Below are 25,465 nucleotides of genomic sequence, written 5' to 3'. Positions count from 1 at the left end.
CCGGGAGGACAGGACAGGACAGGGTGATGGCTGTGTGTCTGCAGGGGGGCTGAGAGGGCCTGGAGGACAGGACAGGACAGGACAGGGTGATGGCTGTGTGTCTGCAGGGGGGCTGAGAGGGCCTGGAGGACAGGACAGGACAGGACAGGGTGATGGCTGTGTGTCTGCAGGGGGGCTGAGAGGGCCTGGAGGACAGGACAGGACAGGACAGGGTGATGGCTGTGTGTCTGCAGGGGGGCAGAGAGGGCTTGGAGGACAGGACAGGACAGGACAGGGTGATGGCTGTGTGTCTGCAGGGGGGCTGAGAGGGCCTGGAGGACAGGACAGGACAGGGTGATGGCTGTGTGTCTGCAGGGGGGCTGAGAGGGCCTGGAGGACAGGACAGGACAGGACAGGGTGATGGCTGTGTGTCTGCAGGGGGGCTGAGAGGGCCTGGAGGACAGGACAGGACAGGACAGGGTGATGGCTGTGTGTCTGCAGGGGGGCTGAGAGGGCCTGGAGGACAGGACAGGGTGATGGCTGTGTGTCTGCAGGGGGGCTGAGAGGGCCTGGAGGACAGGACAGGACAGGGTGATGGCTGTGTGTCTGCAGGGGGGCTGAGAGGGCCTGGAGGACAGGACAGGACAGGGTGATGGCTGTGTGTCTGCAGGGGGGCTGAGAGGGCCTGGAGGACAGGACAGGACAGGACAGGGTGATGGCTGTGTGTCTGCAGGGGGGCTGAGAGGGCCTGGAGGAGAGGACAGGGGCGGGGTTAGAGAAGCTTCATCAGGAGAGATAAACGGGAGGCGGCAGCGGTCGTCCGTGAACGGAGGAGGAGGAGAGAGGGTGAGGGGGAACACACACACACACACAGATAGGACACACACACACACACACAGATAGGACACACACACACACAGATAGGACACACACACACACACACAGATGGTACAGACAGGGTAGGGCCGAGGGTCGATTTGGGATTGATTGAAGAAATCAATCAACAAGCCAGTTGCTACCAGACTAATGCAGTAATACAGTAAGAACCCCCTTGGGCATGACCTGAACTGAATTACTCAATTCAATTAAAAAGAAATCAACTAATTGAACTCGTTAGGAATTTAACAGAATTTCATCCCACCCCAAACTAGCTCATCTCAACACAAGCTGTGTGACAACGGCTGTGTGACACGGTCAGTGACCGAACACTCTGATTGGCTGCCGGACAGTCCCATCAGTGTCCTGAGACGCTCAGTGCTTCCCACATGACAGAGTGACAGACTGACCCTGAGTGACAGACTGACCCTGAGTGACAGACTGACCTTGTGTGACAGACTGACCCTGGGTGACAGACTGACCCTGGGTGACAGACTGACTGAGTGACAGACTGACCCTGAGTGACAGACTGACCCTGAGTGACAGACTGACTGAGTGACAGACTGACCCTGGGTGACAGACTGACCCTGAGTGACAGACTGACTGAGTGACAGACTGACCCTGAGTGACAGACTGACCCTGAGTGACAGACTGACCCTAAGTGACAGACTGACCCTGAGTGACAGACTGACTGAGTGACAGACTGACCCTGAGTGACAGACTGACTGAGTGACAGACTGACTGAGTGACAGACTGACCCTGAATGACAGACTGACCTTGTGTGAGTAGTGAGGGTCCACGATGCGAGCCAGGCCAAAGTCTCCTATCTTCAGCATCAGCTGCTCCGTGTCCAGGAAGATGTTGGCCGGCTTCAGGTCCCTGTGGAGCACGTTGGCCGAGTGGATGAACTTTAACCCCCGCAGCAGCTGGTAGAAGAGGAGGGTGGCGTGTTCTGCAGGCAGGGCCCCCTGGGCCAGCACGCGAGCCAGGTCCGTCTCCATGCACTCCTGGACGATGTACACGGCGCTGAGGTGGGCGGGGTCGCGGGGGAGGGGCCGCCCCCGGGGCCCCAGGACGTCCAGCACGGCGACCACGTTGTCGTGGCGAAGCCGGCGCGTGATCTTGACCTCCCGCAGGGCGTGTTTCACGCTCACCGCGTCGCGCATCGCCAGCTTCTTCACCGCCACGCGCCGACCCAGACGCTGGTCCAGAACAGACAGGACAAGGCCACTGACCCCTGAGCCTAAAGGTCGGGGGTCAACGTAGTGGGCGCCCAGGTCGAAGCCGTGGAGGAAAGGGGGCGGGTCACGTTGGGCCATCACTCTACTCTGACTCTGCTCTGACTCTGACTCTGCTCTGACTCTGCTCTACTCCGACTCTGTTTGGACTCTGTTTGGACTCTGTTTGGACTCTGTTTGGACTCTGTTTGGACTCTGTTTGGACTCTGTTTGGACTCTACTCTGACTCTACTCTGACTCTACTCTGTTTGGACTCTACTGGCGCCTGTGACTGACGTCCCCTACAGAGAGAGATGGTATGGCTGAGCTGAAGGCCTTTAACTGTGTCTATCTCCAGCTCACCCTCCCTCCCTCCCTCCTCACCTCACCTGGCTGCCGGGGTCGGGGGTGTCAGAACACATGAGGGACTGGAAGAGGGAACGTGCCTCAAACAGAGATCAAACATGAGGGATCGTGAAATGCTGGAATCAGAAAGGGTCATACATGATCTGGTAGAAAAACATGTGTGGAGGACTGAGATTAATCATGTATTTTAGCCTGAACTTTTATTCATAGAATAAATAAAAAAAAGTCAGATAAAGATGTCTGGATGACCCAAAATATTAATAAAACGAACGTAATCAATCAATTGAATATTCACCATGTTCAGATAGTGAGCTGTGCTGACGGTGAGTCACTCTGAGCTGAGACTTTGGGTCTCCAGGCGACACCAGACAGACCCTGTGATGTACAGCGACCACGACCCGGGCGCGGGGCAACCGTTTCCATGGGAACGCTCCTACGGCCCCCGTCCCCGCCATGTGCCCTGATGCACCATGGGACAGCTCTCTCTCTCTCTCTCTCTCTCTCTCTCTCTCTCTCTCTCTCTCTCTCTCTCTCTCTCTCTCTCTCTCTCTCTCTCTCTCTCTCTCTCTCTCTCTCTCTCTCTCTCTCTCTCTTTCTGCTCCTCTCAGATCAGGGGCTCTCTCTAATCTCCTTCGGCCAATCAGAACACACTAGGAGGGTGTGTGTGTGTCTGGGGGGGGGGGGTTTACATTTACAGATATTCTTTAGGCTCCTCCCCTTCCATATCAGTCAGATAGTCATCAGCTCATTCGATCCACAGCTGCAGTGTGGTCTTCAACAGGCTCAATCCAGGCACTGAGTTCGTGTGTGTGTCTGCGCGTGCGCGTGCAATCCCTTGGTAATCTATCTGCCTCCTCTTCGCTGAATGAGAGCCAGTGACCACGCCCCCTTGACGCTGCCGGACGCTGCTATTGGTCGGCTTCACTCCTGCACAAGCCGCTGATGGGACAAGAAAGACACTTAGAACAAAACATGACATAAACGTGGACATGAATTGGCAGAACCGAGTCTGATACGTTACATTACTGTAGCATTTCGTGAACCCATATGCTATTGTTTTGGACTAGATAATGGACTATTCGTTTAACAAACAACTGTTGAACCGAAATACTTCCATGCTGCAGGTGATCCGAGTGTGTGTGTGAGAGAGAGAGAGAGAGAGAGAGAGAGAGAGAGAGAGAGAGAGAGAGAGAGAGAGAGAGAGAGAGAGAGAGAGGGGGGGGGGGAGATCAGGACTCAAAGGGTGTCTGCTAACCACAACAGAGATAACATTGTATCTGCAAAGATACAACAAAGATATCATCACAAGTGCATTCGAGACACCGTTTGCGCATGAACGCGTTTTCACTCTAAATCACATTTCTGAAGCGATAGTTTTTTCTCCTTGGAGGAAAAGTGAGAGGACAGTGTTGACACCGGAGTGGCGGTGACTGCTCTGGGCTAACTTTATAAATAATGTAGTATATAGCGCTGGATATGGCGCGTGTGCGCGCTAGAGCCTTTATGTCCATATTCCAGAGGTTATGTAATCTATGTATTTAAGGCACTCGGAAATTCATTAAAAAGCCATACACGAGGCATATTTCACTTAATGCAGTTAACACTGTAGCCAACATAAGGCTAATTACAATAACAATTAATAGCCTAGCTTAGATTAACGCACAACATTGTAAAAGATAGCGTACAAAAGAAAAACGAATAACGCTTAGCAATTCTCCTCTCCTCCAGTTATTAATCACGTACATAATAGGCTTGTCATTCTTCAGCGGGACTACACATCAAGGACTGGATCTGCCTTTGTGTGGCAACAGCCTCAACCGCTAGGAAGAGACATTGAGAGGACCGATAGGAAGATAACAATGTTAGCCTTTCGGCTATTTCCCAAAAATGTCCCTGTTTAACCCTCATAGAAAAAAGAATCAAGCTTTACAAGGCGAACAGACGAGTAGGGGCTACTTCGCCGCTTTTGTTGTTATCTTTTAATCTCTCTGTGACCGTTAGTTATTGAGGACAATACCGAAAAAACTACAAAGGCAGCAGCAAAGATATCACAACATTCACCGAGGAACACTCACCATAGCATATGTTGACGCGGCAAACAACCTAGAAGCGGTAGAAAACCAGGAGAGACGAAGGGACGGTTTGGAATATGTGCCACACTACAGTTGATTTCGTCAGTTTAAAACAAAGTACAACATCTTATCAGTTCAATCTCGCTAATAAAACAGAGAGGGGGAACACACCAGGGCGATTCGTGCGAGATCGCAATGGTGTAGCCGTTGTGGTATACAGCCGGTCGTTCCGCAGCTGAGCGCTTAAAGAATCTATTTCTAGGAATTAGCTACCACCGTTTCCGATCACTCTCCCAGTTTGAAACATCCAGTCCTTAAACACTGTCAAACGCTGCAGCAACAGTGGTTAAGTGTCCCTGGGCACTCTCTCTCTCTTTCTCTCCCTCCTCTCGCCGTTCAGTCGACTTCATGGACTGTGCACACGATAAGAAGCTCTTTCCCAACACAAACTCCACGGCTCCCCCGAACCTGACGTCACGTTCTCTGTTGTCAGAGTCGGGCTATTAACGGAACACCTGCTGCAGTGCTCGAGCGCTTCTTCACAAACGTTAAACCTCTTCATCTCCGTAGAGACGTCTAGATCTCGAGAATAACACGTTTCACAAAACCTCCACAGTTTCTCAGCGTTAACTATGACTCCGCTAAGGCCATATACTTCTATTAGCCTAATGATAATTAGATTCATACATTCTGAATCCACAGACCCCGTGACCTCTGGTGTAACCTATCTCCCCCAAAGGTGAGGATCGAACCAACAACCGATGTTATGAAACTAACAGAACGTCTTCTGGACACGGTGTCTCTGCACCGTCTTGTTTACACACCACAAGATAGACAGGGCTCAGAGTGCAGAGAGATTGGCCCTGCCTAGCTTACCTGGGACAAAGAGGTCACACACACACATTTACACACACCTACACGCATACACACACACACACAGGGGGGCGAGATGAACCCCTGAGCAGATGCCTGTGTGAGTCCTCGGGGACCCAGGAAGATTAGCACAGGGAGGGGGAGGAACAAAAGGAGAAGGAGGAACAGGAGGAGGAAAATGAGGAAGAGGAAAAGGAGAAGGAGGAACAGGAGGAGGAAAAGGAGGAACAGGAAGAGGAAAAGGAGAAGGAGGAACAGGAGGAGGAAAAGGAGAAGGAGGAACAGGAGGAGGAATAGGAGGAGGAAAAGGAGAAGGAGGTGGAGGTGGAGGAGAAGGAGGGGGAGGAAGAGAGGGAGCTGGAGGGGGAGGAAGAGGCTCCTTCCTCTCACAGCCTGGCCAGGGATTAGCAGGGAGGAGGAGGGAGGGAGGGAGGTTATGACACAGTTAAACTCCATGAACTGCCTTCTCAGCTCACACCTAATGGTGTTGTCCACTGAGTGGTCCTGCACAAGGGTTAGACCTGCTGTAGCTGTTAATGTGCAACATATAGGACAGAATAACCTCTTAGGTGTAGCACCCTGCTACATTGACTGTGTGTTTGATGTATTTCTTATGTTGAGTACATGGATATATTGTAAGGATGTGTATCCCACCAAAATACTGCAGATACTCGATCTTCAGCTGTGCTTGTTTACACTTTTTGTTTGTCGCGTTGGATAAAAACGTAAATAAATAACACTTGAATGTATGAGAGTGTCTGATCTGCCTCTGTATAGTCCTCCCCAGATAACGACACAAAGAATATCTAACCTTCTGTACCTGCATGATCCTTACCAGATAAACATGCTCTGTCTCTGCGCAGAGCAGATTCTGTCTCTGTGGAGAACCGGTCTATCTACCGTGGACCTCCTATCTTTCATCTGTGCATTCTGAGGGCGTTGTCAGAAGGCTGTCATAATGCCATGTGTTTGTTCAGCTGATGCTTGTATCCAAAACAGACAGTCCAGGGAAGATTTGAACCTGCGACCTTATGATCTGCAGTCAAATTCTCCGACCACCGAGCTCTACCCAGTTGACGATGTAACTGAAGCACATAGTTTGGGTGTTCATTTGCTTTGACGTCCTGTCGCCTGTTTGTTCTTCCCTCTCCTCTCACTCTCCCCTCCCCCTCTAACTCTATCTCTCTCTCTCTTCCTCCCCCTCAGGATCTATCTGCTAATGAAGCACTTTAACACATCTCTTTACAGTGACAGTAGAGCTGTGGGTGGACAACTTCATATCCTACTGATTCACCGTCTTTCACAAGTACAAACCAAAGAATAATACGATTATTTTTTCACAAAAAAGTATGTTGTTCATCCACGGTTATATCTCTGTCTGTCTGTCTGTCACTTCCCTCAAATTAAATGAGATAGCATCAGACCAGTGGAAAGAGAGAGAGAGGGAGAGAGGGAGAGAGAGAAAGAGAGAGAAAGAGAGAGAGAGACAGAGAGAGAGAGAGAGAGACAGAGAGAGACAGAGAGAGAGAGAGAGAGAGAGAGAGAGAGAGAGAGAGAGAGACAGAGAGAGAGAGAGAGAGAGAGAGAGAGAGACAGAGAGAGAGAGATAGAGAGAGAGAGAGAGAGAGAGAGAGAGAGAGAGACAGAGAGAGAGAGAGAGAGAGAGAGAGAGAGACAGAGAGAGAGAGAGAGAGAGAGAGAGAGAGAGAGAGAGAGAGAGAGAGAGAGAGAGAGAGAGAGAAAGAGAGAGAGAGAGACAGAGAGAGAGAGAGAGAGAGAGAGAGAGAGAGACAGAGAGAGAGAGAGAGAGAGAGAGAGAGAGAGAGAGAGAGAGAGAGAGAGAGAGAGAGAGGAGGCTGTTTCCAGACAGACATGGATTAGAGGTTGTCAGGGGCAGCCGTTCCTGTCCTCCACAACCTCCAGTTATATAGAGACCTGCCCGCCCCCTCCTGCCCCCCTGCCCCCTTGCTCTCCTGTCCTGCCCCCCCCTGCCCACCTGCTCTCCTGTCCTGCCCCCTCCTGCTCTCCTGTCCTGCCCCCCTGCCCCCCCAACCCTCCTGCCATCACTGTCTCTAGTCCTAGTGAGAGAAACACTGACATAGAGAGCATGAGAGAGAGAGACGGGTGTGGGTTGGGAGAGAGATGACAGGAGAGGTGAGAGAGATGAGAGAGGAGAGAAAAGGAGAGAGAGGAGGGAGAGAGATGACAGAGAGAAGGAGAGGAGAGAGAGGAGAGAGAGAAGGAGAGGAGAGGAGAGAGAGAAGGAGAGAGAGAAGGAGAGGAGAGGAGAAAGAGGAGAGAGAGATGACAGAGAGAAGGAGAGGAGAGAGAGAAGGAGACGAGAGAGAGGAGAGAGAGATGAGAGAGAGAAGGAGAGGAGAGAGAGGAGAGAGAGATGAGAGAGAGGAGAGAGAGTCCTAGGAGGGACAGTATATCTGGCTACCCTCCATCTGCACAGTGGTACAAAGGCAGTAACATCCTGAATCTCAGGTTACTGCCCAGTGCGTGTGTGTGTGTGAGTGGTGTGTGTGTGTGTGGAGAGGATAAATAAGTAAGCAGCCAGCCTGAAGTTTCCCCTCCATTACACCACCCGACTCAGCTCTGTGTAAGAGGATAAACCTGCACGAGAATTGCACAGTCCAAGGTCTTAACGCAAGACTGCACACAACAAAGAGAGGGGAAGGTAGATCAAGAAATGACAAGGTTATCTAGTTGTCTGCCCTTAAACGTCACTTGCTGAAAAGGACAATTCTGTGTCTAAATGTCAGCGGTAACTGGAGCAGTAGGGTGCATGTTGAATACAATTTTGTGTGTTCCCAAGGGATTCTGCCTCACAAGCTTGAAACAGCGCGACCCGGTGGCCACATGTGTTAACTACACCCCAAATAAGCACTAGCCGCCTTGCGGGTTTCTCTATAAAGAACCGTCAGATGATGTGATGTAAAAAAAAAGTTATATTCGAATCGGGATAATCCACAATCCCCTAGGAATGGTCTGCAATTGCCTAACAAATGTTTAACCTTCCACCATTCATTAAGCCAGCGAGTTGCACATCCACTTGCTTCGTAAAAAATGCTTAATTTAACCGAAGTAAATGAGAAGACCCTTTAAACATAGGTGTATAAACAATTGTACATACATTTTATATACACGGTTGAGTTATACATTCATGAGAAAACGGAAAGGCTTGATGAATGTAATTTATACATCTGTGCGTGGGCGTATTTTAACCAGTGCGCAGTTGCTCACAATTCTTATCGCCATGGTAATAAGAGTTAGATAGATAACCTCAAGGTCTCCACGCCTAGCCTGCTCCGAACCAGATCCTCGTACATTTCATTTGTACAGAAGCAAAATCCAAATTGAGCGGAAGTACGTAGGAGGGCAGAGCCAGGCTACTCCACGCCTACCGTTTCTCAGAAATATTCACTCCGTCAGTGGTCAGGCAATCAATGAATAGGACATTTATTTTTTTATATTTCTGACACGTCTGTAAACCTATGATTCAAACGATTATTCATCAATATTTTTTAGTAAATAATGTTCCCCAAAACACAAATCCAAAAGTGTGTATAAGTAGGGCTTTTTTCCACCTTAGATATCAAACATTTCAGACAATCAAACCGGACACTTTGTTGTAAATGATTGTTTTGTTAGTTTTTATTACATGAGAAATAAAATATACACATTGACGTCAAACTACAGTGCAGGATATTCACTACTGGGATTGTATTCCAATTCTTTCAGAGCAAATGTTTAACTGGCAAAACAAACACTCAACCCTCTGAACACAGGCCTTTCTAAGCAACGTTTACAAATAAAAGGCGTGAATCAATCAATCAAAATTCGTATAAATCTGTGGTTGTGTCTCAAGTGATGGTACTGAATCACCACACCATCACGGGTGTCTCACTGCATGTTTCACATTTCACTTGACTGTTTCCTGTAAGTCTAAAACATGCAACTCAACCTGTACATCTGAAATATTCATCTCAAAACACTAAATATGAAAAACAATCCCATAACCGTTCATTTTTGAAACCCAAAAGCAAAGCATTTCATATAGAAGTCAGTGTAGTGGTTTCTCAAACCTGGATGTTAGCAGTGGCAACCACATCACTTCTACAAATCTATCTTCTGTTAAAATGGCCTTGAATGGTGTCCAGACAGTGCAGTCAGTTATGGCAGGAGCTACCTGCCAATCATCCCGGGGGCTTTCCAGGTGTTCGGAGGGTTAGTGATACCCCAGGAGAGCATGCACACTGCAGGATCAAGTCACTGATTTTAAAAGCCTGTTCTGGCAGGTATCACATGTTCAAACCTTAAAGACCAACCATCCATGACTGTGTAGGCTGGTTTGGGGTGAAGAAGAGGGTGGGGGTAAGGGTGGTGGAGGTGAGGGTGAAGATGGAGGTAAGGGTGGTGGAGGTGAGGGTGAAGATGGAGGTAAGGGTGGTGGAGAAGAGGGTGGAGGAGGAGAGGGTGGTGGAGGTGAGGGTGGAGGAGGAGAGGGTGAAGATGGGGGTAAGGGTGGTGGAGGTGAGGGTGAAGATGGGGGTAAGGGTGGAGGAGGAGAGGGTAGAGGAGGAGGAGAGGGTGGAGGTGAATGCGCCAGACTGGTCAGACTACACGTGTGTAAAACTACACTTGAAATGTGTTTAAATGTATAAAAGCATATCTGAATGCTTGTAATGTGCTACTGCGTGTCTAGTAGCTTTGGGGATTGAAAGGAGGAAAGATGGGAATGAGACTGTGAGAAGGAGAAGAAGGAGGAGGAGGAGAAGAAGGAGGAGGAGGAGAAGAAGGAGGAGGAGAAGAAGGAGGAGAAGAAGGAGAAGAAGGAGGAGGAGGAGAAGAAGGAGGAGGAGAAGAAGGAGGAGGAGGAGGAGAAGAAGGAGGAGGAGGAGGAGGAGGAGGAGAAGAAGAAGGAGGAGGAGGAGGAGGAGGAGAAGAAGGAGGAGGAGGAGAAGAAGGAGGAGGAGGAGAAGGAGAAGAAGGAGGAGGAGAAGGAGGAGGAGGAGAGACAGGGAGCAGGTTGGAGGTCTGGAGCAGGGAGATAGACCTCTGGAGCATCCTTTAACCCTTTAACCTCTGGCGTCCAAAGTCGGGAGTGGGGTTGAGGGTGACAGGGGTGAGGGTGACAGGGGTGAGGGGGACAGGGGTAAGGGGGACAGGGGTGAGGGGGAGATCAGGCGTAGAGAGGCTGGTAACCACTCCTCCTTCCAGACTTGCAGTTGATGACACACACGCTGAGCATCCCGAAGAACTGGAAGAGAACAGAGACACAGGTTAGACCCTCTCACTCCCCCCTTCTCCCTCTCTCCCCCCTGTCCCTCCCCCCCTGTCCCTCCCCCCCTGTCCCCTAACCCCCCCCCCCCCCTCTCCCACAGGAGGTCCTCATCAAAATGCTTCCTGTGAGCCCCTGGCGTACCTTGATGATGGCGAAGCCCAGGATGACCAGCATGGCATAGCTCAACACATCCTGCATCAGCTGCACCAGCCTGCCCTCGCAGCCCTGAACACACACACACACACACAACCCTTCAGGTCAGTAAGGAGACGGGTGTAGCTAAGCGGTGCTTCAAACACTCTAGTGGGTGTGTCCAGCTTCTTGGTGGAATGAAGGAAAGGAAGAAGATGGGGGGGTTGGAGTGGGAAGGAGGAGAAGGTGGAGGGGTGGGAGGAGGAGGAGGGGTGGGAGGAGGAGGAGGGGGAGGAGGAGGAGGGCTGGGAGGAGGTGGAGGGGGAGGAGGAGGAGGAGGAGGAGGAGGAGGGCTGGGAGGAGGTGGAGGGGTGGGAGGAGGTGGAGGGTTGGGAGGAGGAGGAGGGCTGAGAGGAGGAGGAGGAAGAAGAGCAGGGAAGGCAGGTGATATTGGACTCTGGAAAAGTTAAGCCAGATAATGTCTAGTTGGGTCCAGTGCAACTGAGAGCAGCTTCCTGTCGAAAAAAGGAAGTGATTTCCATACCTGAGTATTGAGAAGCGCTGGCTGATCCAGTCTGCCAGTGCATTCTGTTGAGTTGGCTTTGCAGCAGGAAAAAGGAACTGAGTCGTTGTGGCCCGTGAACCAGGGAGTTGAAGTCCAGTTGGTGTAGGTCTGCACCCCACAGCACTGCAACTGTAGGCACAGAGGAAGACAGACTGGCTCATAATGGAGGTGGGGATGAGAGGAGAGGAGAGAGGAGGGGAGGAGGGGAGGAGGAGGAGAGAGAAGAACAGAAAGAGAAGGAGAGGAGTAGAAAAGAGGAGAAGGAGAAGAAAGGAAGAGGAGACGGAGAGGAGACAGAAGGAGAGGAGGAGAAGAGAGGAGAGAGAAGGAGAAGAAAGGAAGAGGAGACGGAGAGGAGACAGAAGGAGAGGAGGAGAAGAGAGGAGAGAGAAGGAGAAGAAAGGAAGAGGAGAAGGAGAGAAGAGGAGAAGGAGAGGAGAGGAGAGGAGAGGAGAAGAGAGAAGGCTGGGGAGCATGCCAGGCTCCAGGTAACTCACCTGGCTCTGCAGGTAATCCACAGCTCTGGTCTCAGAGTTGTTCCCGTCGTACTTCATGAACACATTGTTCATCGAGAGCTCCAAGTCTCCCTTGATCTGCACGCAGAGAGGGATATGGGGTTAGGGGAGGTCTAGGTCTCGGGTAGGTGTAGGTGGTAAGGTGTGGTAGGGTAGGTGTAGGTGCAGGTTGGGTCCAGAGGGGGGCGCCACTCACCCTGCTTTGGTAGAGGAAGCCCAGAGCCATTGCTGCCACCTCTGCTGCGAACACCACCAGGATGACCAGGAAGAACTGTGGATCAGAGAGAGGAGAGAGAGAGGTGGAGAGACACAGACAGAGGAGAGAGAGAGGTGGAGAGACACAGACAGAGAGAAAGAGTGAGAGAAAGAGAGAGAGGGAGAGAAAGACTGAATAAAATCTGTAAGCCGAACGAACGATCAAAGCAACTTACAAAACCATGTGTCAGCACATCAAACTCACGCCCAAAACAAGGTATTCTGGGTAATGCGTTTTTCTCCAAATGTGACCAATTTGCTTCCAGCTAAACTTAAGACCCCTAATCTCCTGGTTGAAGCCGTTGGCGACTTACGAAGCTCAGGCCCACTTTGGACTCCCTGAGGGTGGCGCAGCACCCCACCAGGCCGATGGCAAACATGACCACGCCCACGGCGATGATGATGATGGCGGGGATGAGGGTGAAGCGGTCCTCCAGGAAGTTGTCAAAGTTGTTGTAGCTCCGGATCACGTAGGAGCCCACGTAGACGAGGGAGCCCCCTGCTGCCTGGAAGGAGGAACAGCAAGTTCAGCATGAGGGGGTGAGAAACATGCTGGACGCCTTTAATGCTCTTAGAAAACAATCCATCTTTGTCTAAATATATGTGTGTGCGCGTGTGTGTGTGTGTGTATGTGTGTGTGTAAAAGGCTACAAGCCATATAGTCATATAAAATGTTTTTATGACACAATACATGCTTGTCTATGTAACTGACTCGGCTACACTGCAAACGGACAGCAAGACTTTTTCTATTTTGTTTGACCAAGTTTCACCCAGTTCTCAACATGCTGCATGGCCTAATTCAATTCTGCCTGGAGCAGGCTTGGTGGTAGACTGATAATTTAATCACAGTCCTAAAGCATTGTGAGTAAACTTGATTTGCTTCTCATTTCACAGTGCATCGAACATGACAAGCAACATTTTGTCACACAAACAAAGACATTACCAAGACAAACATTCTGGATGAGTCTGGGAAAACTGCCCAAATGAATCGTAGGATCGGATTCAATCTACTTTTTTGGTCCACAAGTATGCAAAACTGTCTACAAGGCGGGTCTACCGAGCAGGTCCGATAGATACGGCACGGGTCAGTGATTAGAGCACTTATCATCAGATCAAACAGTCACAGGTTCAAATCTGCCTGTCCTGTAAGTCTCTTTGGATCTCCTCAAAACAGCAAGTTTAACATTTTTACCAGTTCTGTCTGTGTGCTCTCATGAGTCATAATATTATATTATGACTTATATTATTCATTTATATCCAAAAGAGAAAAGAGAAATTTAAACCTGTGAGCACTTGATCTGCAGTGAAATGCTCTAACCACCGAGCTCTACCCGTCCCAACAGGATGACTGCGCGGGGGAGCAGCTGATGACATCACAAGCATGTCAGCAGGAGGTCGTACAGGAGCACATGACCACCCCCCCCCCACATCACGAGATCTCCCCCATTCAGTCACACAACCCTACCCCTGCCACACACACACACACTCCCTCCCTCCCTCCCTCCCTCCCTCCCACACACACTCTCTCTCTCTCTCTCTCTCCCCGACACACTCCTAATCCTTGCAGTACCTCTGGTCTTGTGCCTCAGATGTGGGGGTGGTGATGGGGGAGCTTACAGAGGTGTACGGCGTGCTATCTCAGCCTCACCACCCTGCTGAGGAATGCAGGCAGTCCTGGTCTGGCCTGCTCAACTGCTTCCAAGCATGGAGAAGGAGCCTCATAAAACCGTTCTGACCAGACTGGCTCCACGTAGTCGGACCCTGACACCACCACCCACCACCCCCCTCCAGCCCCCCTCCTCCAGCCCCCCCCCCCCCCCCTCCAGCGCCCCTCCTCCAGCTCCCAGCGTCCCCACCCCCCTCCAGGGATGTGGACTGTTCCACTCCTCTAGACAGCCAGGGGTGTCGACTGTTCCACTCCTCTAGACAGCCAGGGATGTGGACTGTTCCACTCCTCTAGACAGCCAGGGATGTGGACTGTTCCACTCCTCTAGACAGCCATGTGTGATGTGTGAACATCACATGAGCATTCCACTTCAGCATCATACAAGACAGTCCCACAAAATATCCCGAACAGCACGCTGAGAGTGACAGTCGGCCGCGTGTACAGCAACTGTTACGTCACTTCTACATTTGATTCACCAGGCAAAAGCTTTTATCCAAAGCAATGTAGAAATAGTGCACAGAGAGTATACCTCCTGCGGAAGATCACGGATCAGAAGTGCGTAGTTCTAACAGTGTTGTCGTTGCCTAACAGAGTCCAGTAACAGTCTGTTGTTCAGACACGTTGCAGGGTTCACACTAAAGATCTTTCTCAACCCTTGGCTCAAGGCCAACTTCTTATCAAGGTGTATTTCAGATGGCTACGGCACTTGGAGCTCGCTACAATGATTATGAGGATTATAAGTCTTAAGTTTACAATCGTGTTTGCGTAGCTGCCTTGTAAAATATGTTTACAGTTTCCGACCAGGAGAGAGTCGGTCTGTCTGCAAGCTATTCAAAACCTGCAAGCCTGTTTCCAAGTGACTTCACCTTGATGACAACATAACCAAATCTTCACTCTGCAGATGCTGTGATCCACAGACACATACAGAGGGGGATTTGAACCTCTAACCCCTTGATTGGCAGTCACATGCTCTAACCACGGAGTTTCACTCATTGATAGGGAGACACAGGCCATGCTAACAGTATCTCAGCACTATCAGTTGATGTACTGTCGGTCGACCTTTGACCTTGCAGCAGATCTATGATGCAGCCAGTCAGGTGAAGGAACAGGAAGTCGATGTTCGCGTGGAAAGTGTCTGTTGTCCAGATGGAGGGAGACGTGCAGGTGCTCAGAGTCTGGGTCATGTGTTCGCTCCATTTGAAAGACTGTCGCTTGTCAGTATGAGACTCAATTTGATTTTATTCAAATTTAAAAAAAGAAGAGATTAGGAGTTACAGAGAGAGAGAGAGGGAGAGGGAGAGAAACGGGGAGTGAGAAAGTGAGGAAAATAAAGGCAGAGAGAGGGTGGAGAGAGAGCGAGCGTGAGAGAAAGACCAACAGATAGACAGAGATAACACGATGGAAACTGAAAAAGGAAGCAAGACCAAATCTGATCGTTGGTGACGTTTGTGGGTTTGTAAGTTAAATTGACAAACAAGCCAGCAGCACAAAATGAATGTTCTCTCTAGTGAACACAGCTAGGCCCCATCCACCACCCTCCTGCAACATATCCCTTCATCAACAAGAGAGAAGAGATGTCACTAGGCTCTCCTGTAGCTCAGAGACAGAAAGAGGAGAAAAAAAGATGAGGAAAAGAGAGGAAATCAGAATGGCAAGAGCTTTTCAACATGACTGAGCAGCTGACAGACAAAGTGTTCACGAGGGAAGAGAGGTTGTGAAAGTGACATGAAACCGGATGCAGCCGTTAGGAGTTTGGGAAAGATAACAAAAGACACTCGTGTGGCTGAATCGTGTGTGTGGTTATTAGGACACGATCGAGGAAGGAGGTTTAAGTCTAAAAAGTGACCAGAGTGACTATAGTCATTCCTATTCTGTGACTCACGCGGGATTTTGTTTTTACAGTAGTCTTTAATCCAACTTGAATTACTTTTTTTTATTGTGTTGTATTACATTCTGTCCAATGAATGTTTAAACGTACTGTGTATTCTTCATCCTGATTATCATTCTCGTTAATCGATTTACTTTCATCTCATGACTGGCTACCACATTCACATCAGATAACCGCGATTGGACATTAAAAGTTATTTACAGATAAAACATGATATAAGGATATTATACAGTAATTTGAGAAGGGCAGTAAAGTTGTTAACCTATATTTAACCTTGACATCACCATTTGTTTTATAAACAAATCTCACGCTCGGCGCAACAGAGGAGGCTGCGTTTGAAACTTCTCTTGATTGAAAAACCATTTTTTTAAACATCACTTACCCAAAATATCAAACTTAAAAGCAAAAGCACGGATTTCGAAGTAATAATTCCACAGTCCATGGTTATACTGTGCGAGTAGCCTTCCGAAAGTGGTAAAAACTGCGACCGTTTGTGTTGTATCCTGTGTTCTTGTTAAAGTTTCCCGACAGCGGGCGGCTTAGCGAGAAACTAGCTTGCTGACACACGATCACATGCCTGAAGGACGGTCCGCCACAGAAGGGTCCTAACGCCGACCAGTTACTTGAGGGGCCCCGCTGAGGGGCACACATCTGGGAGCAGAGCTTGCGTCATACGAGCAAATAATACGTTTTCCAAACTGTTAGTTAGACCTTAATGTTTACTGGAATCGTTAGACAGGCTAAATAAGTAAATCAATACTTTTGGGGTGTTATCCAGGTAACACCCATATATGTGTCGTAACTGCGTCAAGTAACATATGTAGGAAGGTTTTTTTGTCTTCAAAACCTTTTTCAAACTTTTTGTTCAACTGTTAGAAACATTTGTGTTTAGAAACACCAAAATATTTGTTCTACCTTTCGAAAAAAAAAAATTGTGTTGAAATTGTTATTTCAACCTTTTAAACGTTTTTTCCAAAACTTGTTCTATGTTTTTATTAATAGTCTACTAAATATTATAATGTTTATAGCCTGTGACCAGACAATGTAGACTAAGCATCTTTCCAGCAGGTGCACTTTTCTGTCTTCGTCATTAACCTCTTAACGTCTCAATAAAACAGTTTTCCAGTTACAGTGCTGTACCCTAAAGGTCATGCAAGGCCATGAATATGCAAGTCATACACACCAACTTTCTGTCTATCGAGATTACAACCGTTTAGATGGAGAAATGAAGTCACCATAAGTAGTTTATTGGATTATTCTCAATTGAATCAATAGGAACTAGAATTGTAATGTAGGCCTATATATATATATATATATATATATATATATATATATATATATATATATATATATATATATATATATATATATATATATAGAGAGAGAGAGAGAGAGAGAGAGAGAGAGAGAGAGAGAGAGAGAGATATATATATTATCTATGCCTAATCAATTTGAAAGGCTATTTCTTTAGGCTATAGTGCAAACACTAAATGACACTAATATTGACCACAAACAACCATGTAGACACATGGGCACGTGATGCTGGTCATCAGTTGCCTATATGCAATGAATTGAAGATGAAATATTCAAAACGTTTTTCTCGAGAAAAAAAAACTGACAGTTGATCAACTGTCAGCTCTCGTGCCTCTGTTCCACCACGGCCGTTCTTCACTTCCAGCGGTCTGTTAATCTATAGGTAACAATTGATTAAAAGAACATGAGTTTATTGTATAATATAGGACCATGTGTAGTATTTCAATGTTTTAAAATGTCTCAAAATGTTATGATGAGACATGGGATTACAATGTACGTTTTGTGAAAGATTCAATGTTGATTAAATGTTGAAACGACTTGTTCTTTTGTGGGCATTTTACATGTAGCCTATACAATTCTACTTCATATCTTCAATTTGATTTTAGTTTTGGTAAATTATATGAAGTACACTTTGTATTGTTTGTGTGTAGTTCTTAAAATGTATAGGCCTACATGAACATATTGCCAACATTTATAAGTCGAATTGTCAAAACGTTAGGCACTGAAGCGATGTTGTAACAATGAAAACAAAGATCCTTCAACATTTTATTGACAAAGCATGGAATGAAAATAATCAATAACTGCACCAGTTTCTGCAGAATATGATGATATTATAACTCCAATTAAATATATGAATTCAATTAAACGAAACCGATTAATGCGTAAAAGAAAACACAGTCCAAAACAAAGACGCCAAAAGTGCGCGCAGTGACAGTTAGTTGAGTCTACATGGTTCTCATACAAGCTTCATATCCAGTCATGAGACTCCTCATGTTCACACACTTCGAGACTATCTCACTATCCCACACAAACACTTATGTCAGGCGTGACAGGAATGCCCACGGTGACTCCAGTCAAGACCCCTAAGAAGAGGTCTGAAAGTAAGAAGACTGGCTCCAGTGTGTCAGACAAGATCCTCAAGGTGTTGTCAGGATCGAAGGACCGCCGTGGCGTCTCTCTTGCGGCTCTGAAGAAAGCCCTGACTGCCGGAGGTTATGATGTGACGAAAAACAATGCTCGAATTAAACTCACCATCCGGCACTTGGTGGCCAACGGAAGTCTTCTGCAACCAAAAGGTACCGGCGCGTCCGGCTCCTTCAAAATCAACAAGCAAACTGCCGCTAAAAAGAAAAAAGATGTAAAAAAGAAGGCGAGGAGTCCGAAGAAGAAAGTCAAGAGGATCAATAAAAAGAGTCCTAAGAACAGCACCGTCTTCAGGTCTCCAACACGGAAGAAAAGAAATGCCAAGATCCCCAAGAAGGGCAAGAAACCCGCGGCTGCTAAGACACCGAGGAGCCCGAAGAGGGCCACGCGCAGGGTGGCCAGTACTCGGGCAAAGGCCGCTGCCAAAAAATGACCAGGATGTCGGGACTACACCTGAAGGCGCATCCCTGACCATGACCATCCAATAGATCCCGCTCTGGAGTGACAAGCTCATGAACGCTGAAACTATTGATGTTTTAAGGATACATTTACTTTTTAAACGTTTGGACACAGTTTACCAACAAATGGTATTAACCATGAATCAGCAAAGGACACACTCGTACAATTCCCTTGATTAAAACTATTATAAATGTCTTTCATTCTATTTCACTAGTCGTGTGTCTTGCTATTTTAAAATATACGAACCGGTTATGTTTTTAAAAAGTATCAGTTGAAATGACAACTGCATTTCGCATTAGGGTTATCATTATCTACAGATTCACATTTACACTTATTACAGTATATGATGGTGTATGTCACTATATTTGTGTGTGCAATTTAGTTTCCGATGGAACCATATGCACCTTACTCGAACAAAAAGTGTGTTTTGGATGCCATTACGCACATCCAGAAATAACTCCACGCTGAATAATGACTTCCAGTCGACACAGACTTGTCACTTACATAAGGAGCTCTCAGAAAGGTTAACCTTCGATAACTGCGAGAAATGATCCGCGATCAATAAGATGAACACGTTCAGTGTCCAAGAGCGCAGCATCGGCAGTTTATATCGATGTTGCAGTTTAGCTAGCCTAATCATAAATGACCGTTTTGAAAAGTTCAGGGCGGGACAACAGGCATAACATACAGCTGTCCTCTTATCTTAAAAAAAACATTCGATAGGTCCAGCTGGTTTCGGCAGGGAAGTGCACACAAGTATGCATCTATCTGCTTGTTAAACGTTAAATTATGTCCATTAGCGGGCGCCAAAACCCCCCAACCAGCTCAATGTCTTTTTTGTCATAGCCTAAGCGGATCATCTCAGATGATCCAGATCATTAACTGGTATCTACCACATAGTGAGGCATCCCGTTTGGGCTCGTGCCCTGATGTCCATTATGATGTCCACTAAAACTACCTTCACATGTGACGTGCATTCTAGTCTAGACAAACACATCATCAATAATTCTTAACCAGTAAAACATAAAAAAGTCCATACTCAAAACACGCATGCGCAAACACACAAACACTTGTGGTTCCTCTTCCAAATCACAGAACATCATGGATCCAAATTGCATAGTTATACAATATTTCAGTGTTCAGAATCAAAGAACAACCAGTATTTACTAGCCACATTGTAAAGGCTTCCATATCAAAGATTAATATGAATGTTTTTACTAACTGGCGCTTCCTAGATTCATACGCAGGCATTCAAACTTTAAACTAGTCTATAAACTACAGTAACGGAGGAGGAACTAGTTCTAAACTCGTTCTGCTTGAGTGGAAATGAACTCATTGTATGTGTGCAACGTCAATCAACAAGTCTAAAAACACCATCCACTTCCTGTCAACCTTGTGACTGTAGGGTTGACCATGAGAAAGAGACAGAAGTTTGGTGTGGCCTTTGGAGTGATCAGTCTGGTGGTGCTGGTAGCTGTTGGGGTGGTGCTAGTTAGGAGGAGGAGGAGGAGGAGGAGGAGGGGATTTCCAGGGCTAGTGAGGGCCAGGGGATACCAGGAGATCAACAGCGAAGGGCAGAGTGAGAGAGGAGAAGTTGAAGTACAAGCAGAACTTCCCTCTGACTCACAAAGCACCTCATCCTCTTAGACGGTCTCAGGTTGTACCATTCTTTCCTTATGCAAAAATTACCACGATGTCGGAGCTACACCTGAAGGCGAATCCCTGACCATGACCATCATAGATCCTGTTCTGGAGTGACGAGCTCATGAACGCTGAAACTATTGATGTTTTAAGGATACATTTACTTTTTAAAGTTTGGACACAGTTTACCAACCGATGGTATTAACCATGAATCAGCAAAAGACACATTGGACACACTTGTATATAATTTATTTATAAAAAATAAATAAAATCATTCTATTTCTCTTGTTGTGTGTCTTGCTATTTTAGAATATACGACACGGTTATGTTTAAAAAAAGTAGGCCTATCACTTGATATTACGACCACTGCATAACGCACCGCAAGTAAAATAGTGTTTGGTTTATCTACAGATTCACTTTTACACACTTTTATACAATATATGATAGTGTATGTCACTATATTTGTGTGTAAAACCGAGTTTCTTATGGAACCATATGCACCTTACTTGAAAGAAAAGTGCGCTTTGGATAACATTACGAGTTGTCACTTACTTAAGGAGCTCTCAGAAAGACGAACCTTCGATAACTGAGAGAAAAGACCCGCGATCGATAAGATGAACACGTGTCCAAGAGCGCAGCATCGGCAGCGATATTGCTGAGTTTAACTTATCAAAAATGACCATATTTAAAAGTTCAGGGTGGGACAAGAGGCATACCATACAGCTGTCTTCTTATCTTTAAAAAAACATTTGATAAGTCCAGCTTGTGTCAGCATGGGAGAGCACAACAGTATGCATCTATCTGCTTGTTAAACGTTAAACGACGCATATTAGCGGGCACCAAAAAAACACAACTGGCTCAATACTTTTGTCATATATTTACATTACATGTATTCATTTAGCAGACATTTTTATCCAAAGCGACTTCGAAGAGAGAGCTTTACAAAAGTGCATAGGTCAATGATCATAAACAACGACATAGCCCCAAAACATTGCGGGTATCCAAAACATGAAGCATACATTGTGAAAAGCAAATAACTGCCAATGGGAAGAAACAATAGAGCATGTGGGTACACAAGTTACAAATTAAACAACATGAACCTCAAAAGGTGCAAGAGTGTACCTGTAGAAAGAGCAAGTCATAGGAAGTCAGAGGAAGTCCTAGCCTAAGCGGATCATCTCAGATGATCCAGATCATTAACTGGTATCTACCACATAGTGAGGCATCCCGTTAGGGCTCATGCCCTGATGTCCATTATGATGTCCACTAAAACTACCTTCACATGTGACGTGCATTCTAGTCTAGACAAACACATCATCAATAATTCTTAACCAGTAAAACATAAAAAATTCCCTACTCAAAACACGCATGCGCAAACACACACACCTATGGTTCCTCTTCCAAATCATAGAACATCATGGATACGAATTGCTTAGTTATACAATATTTCAGTGTTCAAAATCAAAGAACAACCAGTATTTACTAGCCACATTGTAAAGGCTTCCATATCAAACATTAATCTGAATGTTTTTACTAACTGGCACTTCCTAGATTTATATGCAGGTATTAAAACTTTAAACTATTCCTGAAACTTCAGTAACCGAGAAGGAACTAGTTCTAAACTCGTTCTGCTTTTTAAATGGAAATGAAACTCATTGTATGTGTGCATATTCAAATCAACAAAGTCGAAAAACACCATCCACTTCCTGTCAATCTTGTGACTGTAGGATTGACCATGAGAAACGTATATCTGTATAGCTTCCCTTGAAGACTCTCAGATATTCTCCCAACCCTGCCACAGGACACAGCCATGGCTCTGATATCTGTCACCCTGCTGGGTCTCTCCCTGCTCCACCTCTGCTGCCCTCTCCCCCTCAGCCGCCCGGACAGCGGCCTCAACAAATGCCGCTCCGCCGCCAAGTCGCTCCCGGCACTGGAGGTGCTGCCTGGAGGGGGCTGGGACAACCTGAGGAACGTGGACATGGGCCGGGTCATGAACCTCAGCTTCTCCTTGTGCCTCACCACCGAGGATGGCCTCTACCTCATCCCAGACGAGGTCTTCGTCATCCCCCAGAAGGTGACGGGAGTGGAGACCAACTCTGAGATCATCAGTTCCTGGCTGGAACAGACAAGCTCCACATCTTCGTCCATCAACGCAGACATCTCCTTCTTTTCAGTCTTAAACGCAAAGTTTTCCACCGAGAACCAGAAGATGAAGACCCACCAAGTCAGAGATACCTCCGTCACCACCAGAGTTCAGGTGAGTTACACCTCTTCTTGTCCTACTGTGAGAAACTAAGATGTGTAAAAAATGTGTATAAAAGGAATTGTAATGCATTGTTCCTGGATTCTTCATCTCCTGAGACATTCTCCTCAGTTCTCCCTACTCCTTGCTTACCTCTTGCTTTCTCTCTGATTTACAATGATCATGGTAGAGTAGGTAATATTTAAAGCTTTAATTTTGTAACATGTTTGCCTTGTAATTGATTTCATTCCTTGGCAATGTTATTAAATGTGTATTTCATTTTATCCACACTTTGACCATTCTTGCTTTGATTTAACCCATAGTCAAATAACTGGAATTCTATTTGTATTGGCATTATTTGGTTGATGCAAAAAATTAGAGTGAGACTTGCAAGAGATGATATATCAACATATGAACTGTTTCTCTCAGCGAGCTGTGAGCTGTTTCTCAGGAGAGGATTATCATATTCCTGTCGTGTTTGGAAGAATGTCTGCTCTTTTACGAACAGACATGTCTGGTTACCTAGAAGTTTGACAAAGGAAACAGGAAGTTCTTTATCAAGATGGCTTTGCTAACTGACAGCCAAACCACAGACTAAATAACCCAGTTTAACCATTTCCTCCCCAGGTACGCAACTTCCTCTACACCGTCAAGGCGAATACTGACTTCACCTTGGACTCCCGTTTCGCACGGCAAGCGGAGGAAATCGCAGACGCCATCGAGAACAACCAGACCCGACATGCCTCCTACCTCTCTGAGAGGATGGTCCTGGACTTTGGCACCCATGTGATCACCAGTGTTGATGCAGGGGCCTCCTTGGTGCAGGAGGACTATCTGCGATCATCCTATGTGTCCGACGGTAAAACAGACAAGTCCTCCATCACAGCATCCGCAGGCATCAACTTCTTCAACAAGGTGAATTTTAACATCGGCAGCAAAGACGCCCACGAGACGTCAGAGACCAAGGGTTACCAGGACAACGTCACTTACTCGATCGTACAGAGCCACGGAGGAGTGCCCTTCTACCCTGGCATCACCCTGCAGAAGTGGCAGGAGAGCACCTCAAACAACCTGGTGGCCATCGACCGGTCAGGCCTGCCGCTTCACTACTTCATAAACCACAACACCTTCCCTGACCTTCCACGCCCCACCGTCGGCAAGCTGGCGCTGTCGGTGAGCCAGGCCATAGGACGCTACTACGCCATCAACACCCGGCCAGGATGTGTGAAAGCAGATTCACAGAACTTCAACTTCCAGGCCAACGTAGATGATGGATCCTGTGAAGGCCCAGCCACCAACCTCAGTTTCGGAGGTGTGTTCCAGCAGTGTACCAAGCTCACCCCAGATGCAGACCCGATATGTCAGGCCTGGGACCAGAAGAACCCAGATACAGGGGACTATACCTGCCGCCCACCTTACCAACCCACCCTGTTACGCTCTGAGGTCAGGGACGAGCGCTACAGCCAGTATGTCTGCCATCGTTCCTGCCATAGATGTGGATTCTTGTGGCTCAAGCATTGCTGTGATAACAACTGTGGAGACGAGTACTATGTCCGATCGGCTCAAATCAAAACCTACTGGTGCTCCTCCAATGAGAAGATCTCAGATAACTCAGGATATCTCTTTGGGGGCCTCTACGGCCCTTCCCTCCAGAATCCTGTAACCAAATCCAAGAGCTGCCCTCCAAGCTTCGTCCCACTGAAGATGCTTTACGGCGGCCTGATGATCTGTGTGAGTAACGACTACGAGATCGGCACCCGGTTCTCCGTGCCCTTTGGCGGTCTGTTCAGCTGCGAGTCCACCAACCCCCTGGCTGGGGGCCAGCCTCGCTGCCCTCCCCAGTTTAGCCAGCACCTCGCTACCGTCAGCGACGGCTGTCAGATCCTCTACTGTGTCCAGTCTGGTCTGTTCACAGGTGGACAGCTGCTGCCAGTCCATCTGCCACCCTTCACCCGTCCTCCACTGGTCAGCATGTCGGCCACCAACACAGTGGCAGTGATGACCGAGGGAGGCCAAGCCTGGGTCAGAGTTGGACAGACCAAGATGTGGAAGATGGTCAAACCAGAGGAGGTCCAGGAAATGGTCAGGATGTTCAGCCCAGAGTCAGACCAGCTGTCAGGGGGACAGAAGTTTGGTGTGGCCTTCGGAGTGATCAGTCTGGTGGTGCTGGTGGTTGTTGGGGTTGTGCTGGTTAGGAGAAGGAGGAGGGGGGGACTTCCAGGGCTAGTGAGGGCCAGGGGATACGAGGAGATCGACAGTGATGGGCAGAGTGAGAGAGGAGAAGTTGAAGTTCAAGCAGAACTTCCCTCTGACTCACAAAGCACCTCATCCTCTTAGACGGTTTCAAGTTGTACCATTCTTTCCTTACGCAATAATCTGAATAGAAACAGAAAGTCGTTAAACAAACATTTTTAATCTTTCATAATATCGACTAAAAGGGCACTTAATAATATTTACTGTATCCTTTGCTTTTCTTTAGTAAACGCTCTAGGCCTTAAGGATTTTTTAAAGCATGTCTCAAAATCTCAATAATTTGTGTAACTAACTGAATACTGTTTCCACATCATATTTTTGGACTTGATAATCCATGTGACTGACAATTCTTTCTTGCTGACTAAATACATTTGTGAAAAGAAAATAGTAGGTCTCAATTTCTTTGTGCATTAATAGAACCATCATCTCTGTTGAAACCATAAACAGAGAAGGAAGGCAACAGCAAGGTTTGTTTTGGTTATCAGCGCATAGATAAGACTTGTTATCATAACACGCACCGTATTACAGGAAAGTGTAAGGAAACTTAAGGGAAACCCATAACGTTCTTAAGCAAACATTACCTATTACATTTGATTGTTTTACATCCCTTGAACATAGCTGCTTAGTAAGCTAGCTACAGGGTGGAGCGACTTTTCAGCAGTGATTGTATATTTGGCCGCCCTGTGCAGTATTATGTTTGCACCTGGATGATTGGA

General features: G+C 47.2%; 4 protein-coding genes across 4 annotated transcripts in view; 2 read left to right on the top strand and 2 right to left on the bottom strand.

Moving 5' to 3' along the window:
- mapk4 (mitogen-activated protein kinase 4) overlaps positions 1-4,959 on the bottom strand; it is an 11,549-nt gene extending 6,590 nt beyond the window's left edge. Inside the window, 2 exon segments of the mRNA XM_084690804.1 lie at positions 1,632-3,377; positions 4,514-4,959. Of these exon segments, the coding sequence (XP_084546930.1) occupies positions 1,632-2,174 (543 nt within the window). The 5' untranslated portion in view covers positions 2,175-3,377; positions 4,514-4,959.
- A 4,055-nt stretch (positions 4,960-9,014) lies between these two features.
- On the bottom strand, positions 9,015-16,268 carry tspan36 (tetraspanin 36). The gene is made up of 7 exons (XM_084690806.1): positions 16,077-16,268; positions 12,455-12,646; positions 12,082-12,156; positions 11,868-11,963; positions 11,350-11,499; positions 10,815-10,898; positions 9,015-10,649 (listed from the first exon to the last, which is right to left on the bottom strand). Exons 1-7 carry the CDS (start codon positions 16,134-16,136, stop codon positions 10,572-10,574), a joined length of 735 nt encoding a protein of 244 aa, XP_084546932.1. The 5' UTR covers positions 16,137-16,268; the 3' UTR covers positions 9,015-10,571.
- Positions 16,269-17,992: 1,724 nt separating this feature from the next.
- On the top strand, positions 17,993-18,815 carry LOC146233168 (uncharacterized). Its single transcript, XM_084690370.1, has one exon. The coding sequence runs from the start codon at positions 18,045-18,047 to the stop codon at positions 18,582-18,584; it is 540 nt and encodes a 179-aa protein (XP_084546496.1). The 5' UTR covers positions 17,993-18,044; the 3' UTR covers positions 18,585-18,815.
- A 3,209-nt stretch (positions 18,816-22,024) lies between these two features.
- LOC146233167 (macrophage-expressed gene 1 protein-like) lies at positions 22,025-25,127 on the top strand. The gene is made up of 2 exons (XM_084690444.1): positions 22,025-22,511; positions 23,124-25,127. The coding sequence occupies exons 1-2, from the start codon at positions 22,062-22,064 to the stop codon at positions 24,831-24,833; spliced, it is 2,160 nt and encodes a 719-aa protein (XP_084546570.1). The 5' UTR covers positions 22,025-22,061; the 3' UTR covers positions 24,834-25,127.
- Positions 25,128-25,465: the final 338 nt, after the last annotated feature.

Source organism: Hypomesus nipponensis, chromosome 24 (assembly GCF_054491055.1).
Source record: "Hypomesus nipponensis isolate SF chromosome 24, ASM5449105v1, whole genome shotgun sequence".
NCBI lineage: Eukaryota > Metazoa > Chordata > Actinopteri > Osmeriformes > Osmeridae > Hypomesus > Hypomesus nipponensis.
This window is presented reverse-complemented; position numbering and strand designations above follow the sequence as displayed.